This window comes from Dipodomys spectabilis, unplaced genomic scaffold, assembly GCF_019054845.1.
Source record: "Dipodomys spectabilis isolate Male_0828 unplaced genomic scaffold, ASM1905484v1 ptg000019l, whole genome shotgun sequence".
In the NCBI taxonomy this organism is placed as follows: domain Eukaryota; kingdom Metazoa; phylum Chordata; class Mammalia; order Rodentia; family Heteromyidae; genus Dipodomys; species Dipodomys spectabilis.
The window spans coordinates 18,443,789-18,461,245 of NW_024870696.1; the positions used below are offsets into that span (position 1 = coordinate 18,443,789).

The following is a 17,457-nucleotide window of genomic DNA, read 5'->3' on the forward strand; positions in this document are numbered from 1 at the left end:
ATATTAGAAGATCACACAACGTCAGAGATTGGCTAGTGTCCTATAGGGCAGTAAACTGACCTTTAGGATAATAGTTGAACCAAAAAGAAAGTAGGTTTACATTTCCACTTTAGAAAAACACAAGTTACAGTTTGAGATGAACAAAGTCTAATTCCCCCAGTCCTTGGGTGGATGTTTGAAGGTTATGCTACTCACCTTTTTGCCTTGTTTCTAAGTTTTCAATTTTCCTCTGGAAATGGAATGGTCTTTTGTACTTACTCTACCATGCTGGCATCCTACCTCCTCTAGTTACTCCTATCAAGCCCACTTGGGACCTGAACTCAATGGATATTTTCCACGTAATTTAAACCCATATTTTGGTAGTGGTCCTGGGAATGAGATTCAGGACCTTACACATTACTAGGCAGGTGATTTGCCACAGAGCTACCTTCAACCCAAGTGTTCTCCATGAATTTCTCATTACTTAAAATATACCACATGGGCCAAAGGTATCTGTGGTCTGGGTTTGAGCTACAAGCTGTGTTGTTTTTTTTTGTTGTTTTTTAAACAGGTCCTAATTTTGTTCCTAGTTTTTGTTTTGTTTGAGACAGTATCTTCCTATGGTAGCCCAGTCTCCCCTGGAACTCTGCAACCCAGGCTGGCCTTGAGCTCATCCTCTTGAATTTACCTCCCAAATGCTGCAATTGCAGGCAAGTACCATCAAAGACAGGCCAGGTGATGGTGGCTCATGCCTCCTAGCTAATCAAGAGACAGATCTGAGGACCATAGTTCAAAGCCACTTGCAGTAGAAAAGTCGAGACTGTTCTTTCCAACTGAACAGCAAAAAAGCTAGACTGAAGGTGTGGTTTAGATGGTAAAATGCCAGCCATGAGCAAAAGAGCAGAGGAAAAGCACAAGGCCCTGAGTTCAAGCGCTGATAGAGGCACGAAAGAAAGTGGGCAGAATAGGACTCTGCACACTGCCTCCAATCTCTGTAGAGCCCCTAGATTCTGTTCGGGTTAGTCTACCTATTAGTCATTTGAAGAGAGGACAGACAAATTTGGTAGTTGTGTACTCAGCAACAGACAAAGCTTGTTTTCAGAGCAAAAATGCAGATGAACACTATCTGGAAAGCAGAACAGAAATGATTATGGGAAGAGTTGCTCAGGTCCCTAGCATTCTAGTCTCTTGAGCCAGTACTTCTTCAGGCCCAACTATTTGGCTGTGCCCTGCTTCATGTTAATTTTTAATTTTTTGGCAGTACTGAGGTTTGAATTCAGGTTCTCATGGTTACTCAGCTGATGCACTACCACCTGAGCCATGTCTCCACTCTTTCTTTTTGCTGGTTAAAGTTGGAAGTCTAGTGGAGTCTTCTGCCTGGGCCATCTTTGAACCACAATCCTCTGGATCTTAGCCTCCTTAATAAAGTAGGACTACAGGGGCCAGTGAGCCACTGACACTGGCTAAAACTTAAGAAACTAGCTTGAGAAGGCTAATTACTTTTTTGATGGTACAGGGTTTGAACTCAGGGCCTCACACTTGGAGGTAGGTGCTTTGCCACTGAGTCATGAGGGCAATGGGGCGGTGCTGCACAGGATATCATTTTGTGGAATACATCCTAGAGCAAATGCTTTGTGTTTTCTAAATTGACTTGAGGCTGGACATGGTGGTACATGCCTATAATCCCAGTACTGGGGAGGCAGAGATACAATTCAGGGCTAAACAAGACCGTCTCCAAACAAACATGGCAACAACAAAACAAACTGAGTGGACTGGAGTCTAGTGTCAGATAAAAATTGTTATACATAAACACTAGGTTCAAATAATTCAGAATAAAGTCAATCTGAAGAAAACGAGACATTTTTGAACTTCAGAACAAATATTTATTACTACTTAATGGGACCAAAGGGGCAACACAAAGCATTGAAAATGCCACTGGCTCACAAAAACAGTCACCTTGTCACCTTCTTGGTTGCATTTATTTATTTTACAATGTTTCATTCACACATGAAAACAAGATAGTAATTCAAGTTCATAATGATTATAAAAGTAAACATTTGTTGGGACAATGTACAATAAATTGCACATTTCTTCACAAGCATTACATTTACATTTATAGAGTGTACTATGCATAATACATGGAATTAAGGTAACATCTAACTGGTCATTGTTTATAGAGGAAGAAGCTGATGACCAATGTTTCTTTTGCAGTCAATTAGCACTGTCAAGACTAATCAACTCCTTTATTACATTACCTGTTTTCATTACAGATGGTGTGGGAAAAATCATAAGTTTCATAATAGTACAGAATTTCTACTACCTCTTCAGCAAAGGAAAGGTAGGAGCTCGAATAAAGTGAGAACAACTGAGAAATCTTTCTCCTTATGTGAACTAAGAATCCATATATTATGTAAAATACCAAAAATAGAGAAACTGATGCAAAAGGCTATTGGGAACATGTTGGATTCTGGGACCATTTCCAGCTTTATTCTTGTGCTTTCAACACAAGTATCTTTTGATGCAGTTGTATTCTCACACATCAGGTTTCCCTATTTTATTCCATATAGCATATAGTTATTAGAAGTACAATTGGAAGAGAAATATTTTACATGTTAATCAATTGTCAGTGGAAAAGGAAAATATCAAAATAGTTTCTCCTCAATAATGCATTTTTCTTAAACTTTGTAGAATACAACTAAAGATAAACCAAGGATGGGGCATGTAAAAGGGATATATTGAAGATGTTTTTATTATCAAGTAAAAAACTCATTTGGAGGTAAGCTTGACATGTAGTTTTTAAGATGGAAATCGAGAAAGACATACAAGAGAGCAGACTGCAATCATTAAAATCCCATAAACACCTACTTTTCTCCTTACACATTAAAATCAGCATTGCCTGTTGAGATACAGCCCTCACTGGAGTCCTCATTTTTGTAGATTTTAAAACGTAAGGAAGTTGTTAAGGTAAAGGGCCTTGACTATGTCCTAGAAATGCCACTGAACAAAGAACAATGCTTTCAAACTGTTCTAGCTGACCATCAGCACAATGACTAGAGTTTTCTATCAAGTAGTGGGAAACAAGGCCACAGAGGTGTTGGTCTGGCCTTCTAGTTTTTATCACGTTTTGAAATTTCAGTGCATGGTATCTATGTATACAGAAGACTCTCTATACTCTATATAAAATTCCACCTTTCTCTCTCTCTCTCTCTCTCACACACACACACACACACTCACTTACAACTTTAAATCATACAATGGAATTCATTTGTTCTCTTATTTATTTGTAGTTGAACAACAGGATTATTTTAGAGTGTTTAAGGGTAATGTCTATAAATAAAACCAATTTCCATGTAATTAAAAGTGTTCTTTCCCAAATGTTAAAAAAACATATTTTAAATGTCCTCTCAACTCCTAAAAATCAGACAACCACATTAGTGTGTTGATGCACAAGGTTGGTAAGATAGTTAGCAGGCTTGATTTCAGCTAAAGGAAAGGAAAGCTCAATGACTTAAATCAGCTGACCATGTGGTTCTTTCCTAGGTGACTGATAGATACCTTTAAGGGTCTAACTTTATCTTCTGTGCCTTCTCTTCTATATTGTCCTCATTTTCTTCAGATAGGAAATGAAGCCAACTGGTTAATAACTGAAAAAATATTTGGAGAAAGTGGGGGTAGGAGTTAAAAATAAATAAATATTAATACATAGTAGGAAAGAATGGACAGTTTTAGAAATTGAAATATAATAAATATTATTAAATATCCCAAAATCAGTACAACGGTTTCTTTTCTACTTTGTCAGGTAAATTTAAGAAAACGAGTGAGGAAAAAAAGTACTAATTTAATAGCTGAGAGAGGGGGAGATATTTTTTTGTATGAAAAGAAATGTAACAGGCCTCTTTGACATTCCTAGGAATGTCATACCGAACATTAGGTAACTGAGAATATCTTTGCATTAAATTATATACAAATTGTGATATCCCCTGGGGATGAGGCCACCAGCAAACATACACACTGTGAAATCAGCTTAGTTCCTGTCAGCTTTAAAGAATGTGTTAAGTAAGCTTTTCAATAAGTAAAAGCTAATGAACTGAACTACTAGGCTGAGTTTTATTCACTTAATTCTACAGAATTTATGAAAGCAGAAATGATCACTTTTCAGATATTGTAAATACTAGAGTTTTAGAGGAATGTTTTATACAGTGTACATCTGAAGAAATGATAAAAAATATTAGCATGTTCAAAAATTTCCTAGATATTTGGCTGGTTGATATCTGACAGGTTTTCAAGAGAAGAGTTTTTCAGCCGGCTGTGGTGATGCATACCTGTAGTTTTAGTATTTGAGAAGCTGAGGTGGGAGGACTATTAGTTTGAGGCCAGCCTGGGCTCTACCTAGTGAAATCCTGTTCTCAAGGGAGGGGGAAATATATATACATATATATATATATATATATATATGTGAAATTAAAATAAAATAAGTATAAGGAGGAATTTTCAGACGCTAGACAATGAAGGACATGTGGTTTGGAAAACTGCTAGTATAATGTATTATATAAAGAAGCCTATTATATGTCATAAACCAAATTAAAATTTTTCTTCAGTCTTCATTACTGCTGCCAACCCAAGGCAATGCAGTAATGGGCAGTTTAGACACAGGACCGGTACATATACCCCTTTTATCTTTTTAAGAGTTAAAACTGAAGAACATAGGTTTTTCAAACTTGTGGAATGTATGCACCTGGTGATTTTATATAAAGGGGAAGGGGTGGGGTATGACACTGTCCACAGACAAGGGCTCAGCCTATAGCCATTCTATTGATCTCACTTGCCATTTAGGGAAAACAAGCTACATAGGCATTGTGTGGAATACATTTATTTTCAGAAGTTAAAAAGATCTTGTATGACTCTCTAAAGTTCATAACACAGAAATGCATCTTTAATTTAGCTTGCCATCTGAAAAGGTAACTTGCACAGGGCTTCTTGGAATCAAAGCATAAAGAACTAGGAAAGCTAACAGACTATACTATACAACTTACAGAAACAAGGTGTAATTTTCTAGCTATAATATTTTACAAAAAATATTAGCTTATCTAAACCACTATGTAGGGAATGTTAAAGTCAACAACAACACTTGGAATGCTGGGTTATTTTCCCTTTCAGTAAAAGGAAATGAATCTCATGATGAGAGGTATCTGAACAACAAAATCTACAGGGAAAGTATTATTGGACAAATAACATAGATCAAATAACTTTATCAGTCTTATGGACTGGAGATGAAATAAACACAGATGAACAGGATTTCACTCTGAGAACATAAAGATCATTGTAGGATCTATCATAAGCAACTTGTAGTACATACTCCTGGATCGGAGAAAACTCTTACTTGACTCTGTCTAAGAAGGTTACATATCATGTGACTTATGGCACAAAAGAGAAGCTCTCTAGCACTCAGTTTCAGATCCTTTGCAAACAATATGGTTTTGCAAACAATGAAGCTAAGAATGAATATCCCTAAGTGTTACTGTATACAATTCGGTTGGTGTGAATGAAATAGAGCTCTCCAAAACAGCTTAGAAAATGGAGAAATTATTATATAGGCATGTCAAATATAATTTAAAAATATTTCTAACAAATTTTGAACAGCAGCCTTACTTTTTCATAAGTATTTCTATAAAGGTTCTACATTTAGTCAAAAATGTTACAAATCTATTTTCTGTATCTTCTTCTATAGGTACCCAGGGTACATGTTTTTAGGGAGGTACAGAAATCAGGAAATGTTTTCTAATATTTGCTATGATGATGTAAAACTGACCTCAGTTTCCATTCCCATACTATGTTCTTAAATGAAGTTACAGAGCATTCATGTCTTCTTAGCAAGTCTGTCCACATCCAATAATTTGTCACTGTTTCTGTCTTCCAGCCTGAGCATAACAACTGAATCTGAACCATTCTAGACATTTCTGGGCAAGGTTCCCTAAGTATGTAACTCACAACATCCCCCATAGCCTTTACATTTGCCAGAAGTTACATCTGTGTTCTCATCTAGGCCTACTAGGAGTTTATAAGTCCCAGGTAAGGTTTCTGAATGGAACTACAACACCAGAGCCAAAACGGTTTTGTCTTATGTTCATCAAAATCTTGCTTCCGTACCCTCACCAGCCCCGCTATTCACAGTTCTTGGCACTTCATTTCCAGATGAACTCAACATAAAATGAACCAATTATCTTTGGGAACTTTCCAGTGCCTGGTCTGACTTTTCCTTCGGACAGGAGAATCACTATCTTGGGGACCATCTTCAAGATGAATCTTGACAGTGATCATGGCCAGCTCCATAATGTGCTTTATAAGAATAGATACATCCTGAAATGGTACAGGCTCAGGCTTGCCTTTCTTTTTCTTTTTCCTGTGACAGAGGTCTTCCTGTCAATTCACCTTTGGAATTATTAATAGATGCCTCTGTTTTTATGTAAGATAAACTTGTTATTAGTAATGATGTCTAAGTAGAAAGTATTTAGCGCTGAATTACTTATTTCTGACCGAACATCAGGCATATAAAATAATGTGTAATACTATGATGAATCTGAACATGGGCCTTCCACAAAGAAGCTGTAAAGTAAGTATTCAACATAAATCAGATCAACTTAAATAACCCCTTTGAAAAGTGTCATATATGAAAGAGAGCTATTGAAAGATTCTGGCTTGCTTTCTGGCCTTCTTTACGTTCCTTCAAAAGGACACCAGGAAGGATTTCCCTGGGTTTCCGCTGTGTGATGGCTGTGCTCTGTGCTGGCTGGGGCTGGAGCTATGAGCTCTCCTTGGGTGGCGGGGGTGGCAGCCTGCGGCGCTGGCTGCAGGGGCTGGGTGCCTGTGGCTGTTTTGATAGAGTTCAGGGTTTTGCTAAACCAAGAGTTTTTTGCAGCTTGAATTTCATTCATAAGGGCTCCTCTCTGATGTTCAAGTTCCTAATTAAAGAAAGAAAATAATTTGTTATATAAATGCCAATAGAAATAAAGCGCTCAGCCTCTGGAATCCTTCAATCCATGAAGTAGGTTTTCCTTCCTCCAAACCCAGGAGAGGCTGAATTGGCTTCTTAATAGAAGAAAAAAGTTTAGAATTGAAAGAGATGAGATTAGAACCTGTGCTTTCTCTAAGTATTGAAATGAAATCTCATTTTACTCTTTCTCTGTTCCCTGTCACTGAGGTCCCAAACAGTTTAGGTTTATGTTTAAAAACATCAATAACTATAGGGCTATGGGTAAGATGAATTTTCACTGTTAGTATAAGCATGAATGAGCTTCAGTCCCAAAGGCATGGGCTGTGTCCCCAAGAATGTTCAGGCCCAGTGCCGGCAGATAGCTGGTGTTCCCAGTGCAGTCAGGTGGATGCCAGGACAGACCACAGCAGGAGCTCAGATAAAAGAAAATGGAGAATAATGGTCCATCAGGAGCAAGGATTATTTTTCTCATTGGATTGTTCTGTAATATGGAGAGAAGAAGAGGAGGAGGAAGAGAAGGAACAGGAGGGAAGGGAGGGAGGAGGGAGGGAGGAAGGAAGGAAGGGAGGAGGGAAGGAAGGAAAGAAGAAAGGAGGAAGGGAAGGAGGAGGGAGGAGGAGAGAAGGAGGAGGAGGAGAAGGAGAAGAGGAGGAAGAGCAGGGAAGGGAGGGAGGGAGGGATGGAGGGAGGGAGAGAGGGAGGGATGAAGGGAAGGAGGGAGGAGGGAGGGAGGAAGAGAAAAGGAGAAGGAGGAGGAAGAGCAGGGAAGGGAGGGAGGAAGGAAAGAAGGGAGGGAAGGAGGGAGGAGGGAAGGAACGAAGGAAGGAAGGAAGGAAGGAAGGAAAAAGAGGAGGAGGAGGAGGGAGGGAGGGAGGGTAGGGAGAAGCGGGGAAAGGAGGAAGGGAGAGTGAGGAAGAACAGCCCTAAAAGATGAGCAGCAGGGAAAATCTTCATCTTATTTCCAGGATCAGCCACCAAAGGGACCAATTCCACAAGAAAGGACTTGAGCAACAACAACAACAAAAATCTCAGGGTAAACTAAAAAGCATATTCTTAAGTTCTCATAACTAGAGATAATTTAAAAAAAACATTAAGGAAAAACATGAAAAGAAAATAAGTAAAATCATGTGTTTCTATCAATGTTTACAAAGACATGATGGAAGTGTGGCTCTGCAGGGCACAGCAGTAGACAGAACATGCACCCAGCACACACAGCAACGTCGCAGGATGCACACCGAGGTCAGGGAATTCGAAAGTACCAGGCCATGCTGGACCACTAGCTGTTGATTTTTCCTTCTTGGACTTTTATCAAGTCACCAACCTGGATCTTGCACTTGGCTTCCACCAACTGCAGTTTGGTTTGTGCCAGTTCCAGCTCCATCTCCCTCAGCTGCTTCTTGAGCGAGTCCTTTTCATCGTCTGCTTCCATCCCCTGGTCCTCTCCACTTACAGCTGCTGGCTTCAAAGCACCCTCCTTGCTGAAGATGTCACTGCAGTGTTTGCATGCCATCATTTTACCCTAAAATATACAAAAGAGATAACCAACACCCAACTGTTTCATAGTTGAAATCACTTTCAGATACCATGGGTTTTAAAACTCTGATTACTGCCATACAATGTCTCATTTCTGAAGGTGTTTTCCGGTGCTGTGACAAAACTGGTTACAGTTTACAGATATTCCAATTATCCAAAACAAGGATTCATTTTTCATTAAGAATTTCTAGAAAGGTCTTAAGAGTATTAGAAGCTGAGCACCAGTGGCTCAGGCCTGTAAGCCTAGCTACTCAGAAGGTTGAGATCTGAGGATCATGGTTCAAAGGCAGCCAGGGCAGAAAAGTCCGTGTGAGACTCTTATCTCCAATAAACTACTCAGAAAAAGCCAGAAATGGAGCTGTGGTTCAAGTGCTGGAGTGCTAACCTTGAGCACAAAGAGGCTCAGAGATAGAGCCCAGGCCCTCTGTTCAAGTCCCAGGATTGAGGTGGGGGTTGGGAGAGGAGAGGGGAAAGCATTATAGCCTGTCTTTGAAATCTGTTTTAGAAATTTTGTTTTTTGTTATTTTTTTGGGGTCTGGTCGTGGGGCCTGAATTCTGGGCCTGAGCACTGTCCCTCAGCTCTTCAGCTCAAGGCTAGCGCGCTACCACTTGAGCCATAGTACTACTTCTGGCTTTTTTTTTCTGCTTATGTGGTGCTGAGGAATCAAACCCAGGGCTTCATGCATGCAAGGCAAGCGCTCTACCACTGAGCCACCTTCCCAGCCCCTTTGTCTTATTTTATTAAGTATTTTTATAATCTTTAAGTAGTTGTACAAAGGAGTTAGTTGCCCTTTAACAAAGCAGTTTATGTGTATAAATACATCTTGATCAATGTCACCCCTTTAACATTCTTCCCCATCCTTCTATTTGACTTTCTCCTTGCTCTTCTTAATTTTATAGGATATACATTGGATTCTTTTTTTTTTTTTTTTTGGTCATGGGGCTTGAACTCTTGGCCTGGGCGCTGTCTCTCAGCTCTTCAGCTCAAGTCTAATGCTCTATCATGTGAGCCACAGCACCACTTCCAGTTTTTGAGTGGTTTATTGGAGATAAGAGTTTCACAGGGCTGGGAAGGTGGCTCAGTGGTAGAGCGCTTGCCTTGCATGCTTGAGGAGCTGGGTTCAAGTGGTAGAGTGCTAGTCTTGAGCTGAAGAGCTGAGGGACAGCGTCCAGGCCCAGAGTTCAGGCCCCATGACCGGACCCCCCCCCCCCCAAAAAAAAAAGAAAGAGTTTCACAGACTTTTCTTCCAGGGCTGGCTTTGAACAGCGATCCTCAGATCTCAGCCTCCTGAGTAGCTAGAATTACTCTAGTCTTGAGCTGAAGAGCTGAGGGACAGCGCCCAGGCCCAGAGTTCAGGCCCTACGACTGAACCCCCCCCCCCCCCAAAAAAAGAAAGAGTTTCACAGACTTTTCTTCCAGAGCTGGCTTTGAACAGCGATCCTCAGATCTCAGCCTCCTGAGTAGCTAGAATTACCACTGGTGCCTGGCTGGATTCTTGACTGCATTTTCCCACTTCCCAGTCCTCTCTCTTCGTTCATCCACCCCTTGATCCCTTCCCACCCCTTTCAAGTACTCACTTCCTGGTGTTTTATTTTGCTGAACTTTTGACTTTACTTTTCTAAGAAACCATCCTATTTGAGTTCTCCCTTGTGAAATTGATATGTTCTAACAAGAAATGAAAAAAATACTTTTTCTAGCGTCAGAAAGATGTTCATAATTTCAGGTTTTAAATAAAAGTACTTACTGGATGCTAAGTCCAAAACTAAGCATTTTACATTCATAGTCTTATTTTCACTTTCAAAATTATCTTATGAAGCATGTAATGTTACCTCTATTTACCTGGAGTCCAAAGTTTAAATAACTTTTCAATGTCATTAAATTATATGCAAAATTGCCCAGACACATGGTATCAAACCTGTGTGTGGTCAGAGGAAGGGGGTCAGGTCTCAAGAATTGACTGAGCCCTTTCTAACGCATTTATAAGATTATTTCTTTGTTGCTTTGTATGTCCCTCCCCCACAGTGTAACCCCCGCTTTCACTATATTTGATGTCAGTATAACTTGTGGAGGAGATGGGGACAAACAAGTCGTTTAAGGATTCAGGTGGACCTGTTGCAACAATGAGAAGTACAAAATGTCATGTCAAAAAACGAGCTTTACAATGTCGGTGGGGGGGGGAGGGGGGGAAGGATTGGGTGGGGGGGAGGGGGGAGGCCGGGAAGGGAGGTAAAGGGTAAACAAAGGAGGAGGCTTGGTAAGAAATGTATGCATTATCCTGCCCATGTAATTGTAACCCCTCTGTACAGTATGATCTCAAATAAAATAAAATTAAATTAAAAAAAAAAAAAAAAAGAATTGACTGAGCCAACAGTGCTTCTTTTTTGAATTTTTTTCTTTTTTCTTGTTATTGTAAAGGTGATGTGCAGAGGGGTAACAGTTACATAAGTCAGGTATTGAGTACCTTTCTTATTGAACAGTGTTACCCTTTCCCTCCATTTCTCCTAGTTTTTCTCTCCTGTCCCCACCCACAAGTTACATCGTTCATTTTCAACCTAGTATCTACAGAATATCACTGCTGCATTTGTTTATCTTTTGACCCACCCTATCTATACCCCTTCTTATCCTCCCAAATACAAAAAGGTAAAGAAATCAAAACAGCAAGTGGGGGGGGACTCCCTCTTGTTCCCATTTCTTAGAGTTCATTTTGATAAATATCATTTTATATGATCATATGCACATAGATATTGAGACTTTGTGATCCTCTCCTAAGAATATCCTCCTTTGGTTTCACTGTGTGAATGTCTTCAGACTTGTATAATTTATGCTGTCCAAGTGTATATTTTGTCTTTTACTACCCTTTGTGTTTACTTGTAAATTTAAAGGCACATTCTAGTTTCCACAAATGAGGGAAACCATGCAACCTATGTTTCTTTGGGTCTGGCTTCTTAAGAATACCAGTCCTTGTGGGTTACTTTCACTTCTGAAAAAAAAGCAATCACTTTTTTCAAATAAGAGCAACAGAATAAGTTTTACCACCAGAGGGCAGCATATAATGAGTGCCACAGGTTTTCTTTGAAAACAAACCACTAAAGACTTGGCTTCCAGCCAAGTTCTGTATTGCCTGTGGTGTTCACTGTTCAAGAAAGTAATGGGATGACCTTCCTAAGCCCCACACTGAAGCCACATAAATTCAGACACCGTGAGATGTGAGCTGTCAGGTTCCCATCCAAATGCCATAAGGTTCAGAGGCCTCACTGACAATGCTGTTTAACTCCTAACCTACTTTCCCAGCACTTGATTTTGACAGCTCACACCACTGACATGCACATATCTGTGCCCATCAGAAAGATGGTCACAACCCAGGCACAAGAGAAATATATTACGCTTCATAATTTTTTCTTTAAAACAAAATGAGCAAGGAAATCCTTTTAAAATACTCAGGAGACCACATCTGGAAGAAATTAGTTCACAGAAGTTCATGCCTTACCTTTACAACCTCCAGCTCCTCTTTGCTGGCTGCTTGCTGTTTCTCTAGCCTAGTACTTAGCTGGGAACAGATCTAAGGCAAAAAAAAAAAAAAAGTTTCTTTACTAGAAAATGGAATGATTCTTGAAGTATGCAGGTATACATAACTGCTTATATATCATGAAGCTCTCCAGCACATCTGATCCTAGAAGACATTTTGTAAACAAACAGCACTACAACTACTGGTCATTTCTGCAACAAGCAGCAGAAAGCCTGTGTGACAAAGAAGTTTATCTGCAGGTGGCAGGCTCCCAGTGCCCATTAATGTCTAAACACCTCTTTTCCTGGTTACTCAAATTCAAAATGTCGGCAATCACTTTCCATTTCATATCTTGTCTGGAAAAAAATTTACAATCTTGTTTTCCTCTTCTGTTTTCACTGCTAGTTATTTTGGTTTGGGCCCTGTTTCATTGCACACTGACTCTACTATGAACCTCTTACTTGTCTGTAGATCTTCCCCCTTGGTTCTGCATTCCTCATGGTATGAGTAGTGCCAACATCATTTTCCTAGGCAGCCACTTTCCTGCTCAAAATGCTATCTAGAGCCAGGTGTGTAATGCATAATCTGTAATCCCAGCTACTTAGAAGATACAAATGGAAGGATCATAAGTTCAAGGCTAACTTGGGCAAAGTTAGTGAGACCCCAGCTCAAAAACAAAATAAAAACAGAAGGGCTGGAGGTGTGGCTTAAATGGACAACGATATTCTAGCATGCCATAAAGCCATGGTGTTCAAAACCCAGTACTACAAAATTAATTAAAAAATCCTATTTCAGGCCTGGTACCTATGGCTTACTTCGATAATCCTAGCTACTCAAATGGCTGAGATCTGAGGGCTGCAATTTAAAGCTAGCCTAGGAGCAAGGTGGGTGAGACTCTTATTTCCAATTAATCATCAAAAAGCTGAAAGTGAAGCTGTTGCTCACTCAAGTGTAGAGCACTAACCTTGAAGGAAAAGGACAATGCCACAGCTCTAAGGTCAAGCCACTGGACAGACACATGTACACAAAAACCGTCATATTACAAACAAATCCAAACTCTTCAGCCCAGCCCTGACATTTCCAGGCCCCAGTGTACCTATGCTTCTCTCTGTGTTTGAATCTTTAGTCAAACAAAAACATTTTTTGCTCATTGTGGCAATTCCCTCTTTTCACCTTTTCTATCCATCTCCATATACCCGGTCTCACCTAGCCTCTGAAGCACAGCTCCAATTTCTCATACATAGTAAGTTCCATTTCCGCTTACAGTTGCACAGGTATTACCCTCTGCATTAAAAGATAAGCTTCTAGAGAAGAGAGATGAGATCAACTCATCTTTCAGTCCCCTGAACAATCAAGCCTCACAAATAAAAAGAATTAAGTAAACATGTTACTACCATAAAAGACAGTAAGATGGTTCTAAAACCTTGTTTCTAAAAAAATATATCTTCCATGAGTACAAGAAATCCTTTTATTTGTTATTTGTGAGGACCAAACCCAGGCTTTGTACATATTAGTAAGTACTTTACTACTGATCCTTACAAAATCCTATATAAATCCTAATAAAATATATTATATAAAATACATAAAATAAAAAATACATAAAATATATGCATATTATGTTAACTAAATATACTTCCAAAAATAGTATGAATAATGTAGTTCATCCTGCTTATATGCATTATAAATATATTCATGTAACATTTATTTATATCAGAACAATGCATATCCAACATTCTAAGGGGTATTTCTAATTAGTGAGATTAAAAAAGGCTTATTTTCCTTGTACAATTTTTTTTCTTATTTTCTGCAAAAAAAAAAAAAAAATACCACTTCTAAGCAGGAAAAAAACACTTAAAAAGTTACACATCAGATTTCGATGTCCTTTGTGCAGCTGGTGATCTCAGGGAAATCCTCACTTAGATAACATGTCATAAGACACTTCAATTCAGGAAGCCTGGAATATGAATAACCTATTCTGGATCTCTTAGCAAGGAAGGGTCATGGCCATGTCTGGCCAATAGGAGGGACAGAAAGATACAACTGGAGCTGGAACATGTGTTTCGTAGGACCACCCTGCTGACAGAGCTAGAAACATCTTTAAGGAGAGAAAGCCCTCTGTCAAAAGTGCATTTTAAAGTTCATAGTAGAAAGCTTCTAGCTAGCACTGGCCTGCATAGGAAAAAGTATCTGCATTCGGTACTGTGAGAGCCAAGGGGAATCTGATCCACTGGCTACTGCCAGTTCATGCCAATTTCTCGGAGAGGCAAATACTGCCACTAGGAAAAGGATGTCAATGGTAATAATGTTTCCCACTTTAGAAATCGACCAAACATTGTAAATAACCAACAAATTATTTTGATAAATTTGACCTTTCAAGTCCAACCACTGCTTATTTCAAAGGAAGAGAATGACATACTATGTTTAGTATCTCTAAAAACTGCTCTTAAAAATTTAAAAACAAAGAAAAAAAAGAAGTAAAAAGTAATTTTTTTTGTTATTTTTATTTTTGTCAGCCATGGGGCCTCTGGGTCTCTGGGCGCTGTCCCGCAGCTCTTCAGGTCAAGGCTAGTACCCTACCACTAGAGCCACAGCACCACTTTCAGCTTTTTCTGATTATGTAGTGCTGAGGAATCGAACCCAGGACCTCATGCATGTGAGGCAAGCTCTCTACCACTGAGCCACCTTCCCAGCCCTAAAAAGTAATTTTTATAGCAACAAAATGCACAACAGCACATTACCTGTTTATACTCAGCAATAATAGCTGTTGTCTTCTTTATTTCATATTCTGCCTTCTCTAGCTGCTTCCTGAAGACTTCTTTTAGCTAGAAAAAGAAACAGGATTCAGGCAAAAATCTTCATAAATTTACACAAACATCTATATACAAAAGTCTCACTCAGTTTCCACCTACGATAACTGTAATTTGAAAAGCCAATAATGTATGTGTCTTTTCTGTACAGTAGAAGGAATACAAGCAGCCTATTATAAAACTGTTGTGCTTACTATCTAGTTGATAAACACACTGCTCCATTAGTCCATTCATAAGCCAGCATTATTATGAGTCTACAAAACTGCAAAACAGGGCTGGGAAGGTGGCTCAGTGGTAGAGCGCTTTGTATGCATGAGGCCCTGGGTTCCATTCCTCAGCACCACATAAGCAAAAAAAGAAAAAAGCCGGAAGTGGGGCTGTGGCTCAAGTGGTAGAGGGCTAGCCTTAAGCTGAAGAGCTGAGGGACAGTGCCCAGGCCCAGAGTTCAGGCCCCATGACCGGACCCCCCCCCCCAAAAAAAAAAAATTGCAAAACAATACTGAATGCTGGACTTTTTCTCTTGATGTGATTGAAAAACCATTTTAGGCCTTCTCTATACTGCCAGGGCTGTTACCTCTCTGAAGGGAGGGACAAGAGGCTTTGGAATCAGGAGAAGATGGGAGAAGCTTAGAGCTCTTGAGAACAGAAGATTCAGGAAGCGAGTTTAGAAGGAGCTGAATGACACATCATACAGGAACTTGTTACAGTCAGTGAGATGTGAAGTCATGAGTGTATTCTTAAAGTCAGCTATTTTTGTAACCCCACCACAGTAGAATTCTAGGTACAAAAAAGATGAAGAGATATAAAGTAAGGAATTTTATTCTTTTAGGTTGCTGACCAAGCAAATAATCAAATAAGCAAAAACCAACTGGTACTTCATTCTTTAGAAAGTGGATAAACACTAGAGATTATTGTGTTAAGTGAGATAAACCAAACTCACTTGGTAGGACAAATGTAGTAAGATAAACTGGTAAGGTTTTATTCATATGTAGAATCTAGATCTAAAAAAAGGCAGGGGGGTGGGGGGACCCCCGGGACCTGTGGCTCACACCTGTAATCCTAGTTACTCAGGAGGCTGAGATCTGAGGATCACGGTTCAAAGCCAGCCTGGGCAGGAAAGGCCATGAGACTCTTATCTCCAATATACCACCAGAAAACCAGAAGTGGCGCTGTGGCTCAAGTAGTAGAGCACTAGCCTTGACTTGAAGAGCTGAGGGACAGCGCCCAGGCCCAGAGTTCAAGCCCCATGCAAGGCAAGCGCTCTACCACTGAGCCACCTTCCCAGCCCAATGACCGGAAAAAAAAAAACAAAACACAAAAAACTGACATGATTGTATAAAAAGGATTATTTGGGCATAAGGACCAGTGGGTGGGGAGAGAGGGAAAATAAAAGTGTGACAAGAGAGTGATAATTGTAGAGCTACTTTACTTATATAAAAATAGCATAATAAGACCCATCAAAAATTGTTTTTAAACAAAAGGAGGGAATAAAGGGGAAAAATATTAAGAAAGAGTAAAGATAGGGCAAATTTGATAAAAAGTACTTCATATTTATTTCACAATTAAACTTTATTGTACAATTAATTTATATTAATATTTTTAAAAAGCTGGAGGAAAGCAGAACAACCATCAGAGGCAGATATGGAAGACATGCTTACTGCAGCTTGATCAGAAAGAAGCTATGAGGAGCTGGCTTTAAGGGTAGAAAAAGGGGCTAGGAGAAACAGAATACAAGTGACCTTCAGAATACGGAAAATATAGTAAAGTATACTGAGGGCAGAAACAAGTGTTGAGGAAGCACACTGTATCTTTTCCATGCCAGTAAATGTCCATAAAGTTTAAAAAAGAAAAGAAAAAACAGGAGCTGGGTGTGGGTGGCTCACGCCTATAATCTTAGCTACTAAGGAGGCTGAGATCTGAGAATCACGGTTCAAAGCTAGCCCCAGCAGGAAAGTCCATGAGACTCTCATCTCCAATAAACCACCAGAAAACCAGAAGTAGCTGTGGCTCAAGTGATAGAGTTCTCATCTTGAGCCGAAGAGCTAAGGGACAATGCCCAGGCCCAGAGTTCAAGTCCCAGGACCAAGAAAAACAAACAAAAAACTGGTAAAATTTTAAGGACATTAAAAATACAACAACAACAAAGAGCTACATTCTGCATGGCAACATTCATAATTACTGTTATTCTATACTGGCTAATTTACATATTGCCATTTTTTTTTGTTTTTTTTGGGGGGGTCCGGTTGTGGGGCCTGAAGTCTGGGCCTGGGCGCTGCCCCTCAGCTCTTCAGCTCAAGGCTAGAGCTCTACCACTTGAGCCACAGCGCCACCTCCGGCTTTTTTCATTTTGCTTATGTGGTGCTAAGGAATTGAACCCAGGGCCTCATGCATGCAAGGCAAGCGCTCTACCATTGAGCCATCTTCCCAGCCCCTATATTGCAATTTATCATTGGAATCTATCACATTTTTGAAAGTTTTTAACATCTGCTACATCTAAAATTTTTAAAGCAACTTAAGGGCACTGATTCATCTGTGCTTTGCATTCTTCAATTTAAGACATAAACAATGCCTACTCTATACTGATTTCTGGACAGACTTCCTACCCTTCCCTATATCCCTTCCTAAATTAGCTATCAGTCAC

General features: G+C 39.7%; 1 protein-coding gene across 15 annotated transcripts in view; it reads right to left on the minus strand.

Annotated features, from left to right (window-relative positions):
• Window positions 1–1,931: 1,931 nt before the first annotated feature.
• The window catches only part of Rabgap1l (RAB GTPase activating protein 1 like), a 466,677-nt gene continuing 451,151 nt past the window's right edge, over window positions 1,932–17,457 (minus strand). For 14 of the 15 annotated variants that reach the window (XM_042674520.1, XM_042674521.1, XM_042674519.1 and 11 more), the window contains 4 exons: window positions 14,748–14,831; window positions 11,992–12,063; window positions 8,292–8,489; window positions 1,932–6,938 (listed from right to left, as the gene is read on the minus strand). In XM_042674520.1, the coding sequence (XP_042530454.1) occupies window positions 6,693–6,938; window positions 8,292–8,489; window positions 11,992–12,063; window positions 14,748–14,831 (600 nt within the window). In that variant the 3' untranslated portion in view covers window positions 1,932–6,692. The remainder of the gene's footprint in view (window positions 6,939–8,291; window positions 8,490–11,991; window positions 12,064–14,747; window positions 14,832–17,457) is intronic. The other variant, XR_006146840.1, reaches the window with a different exon arrangement.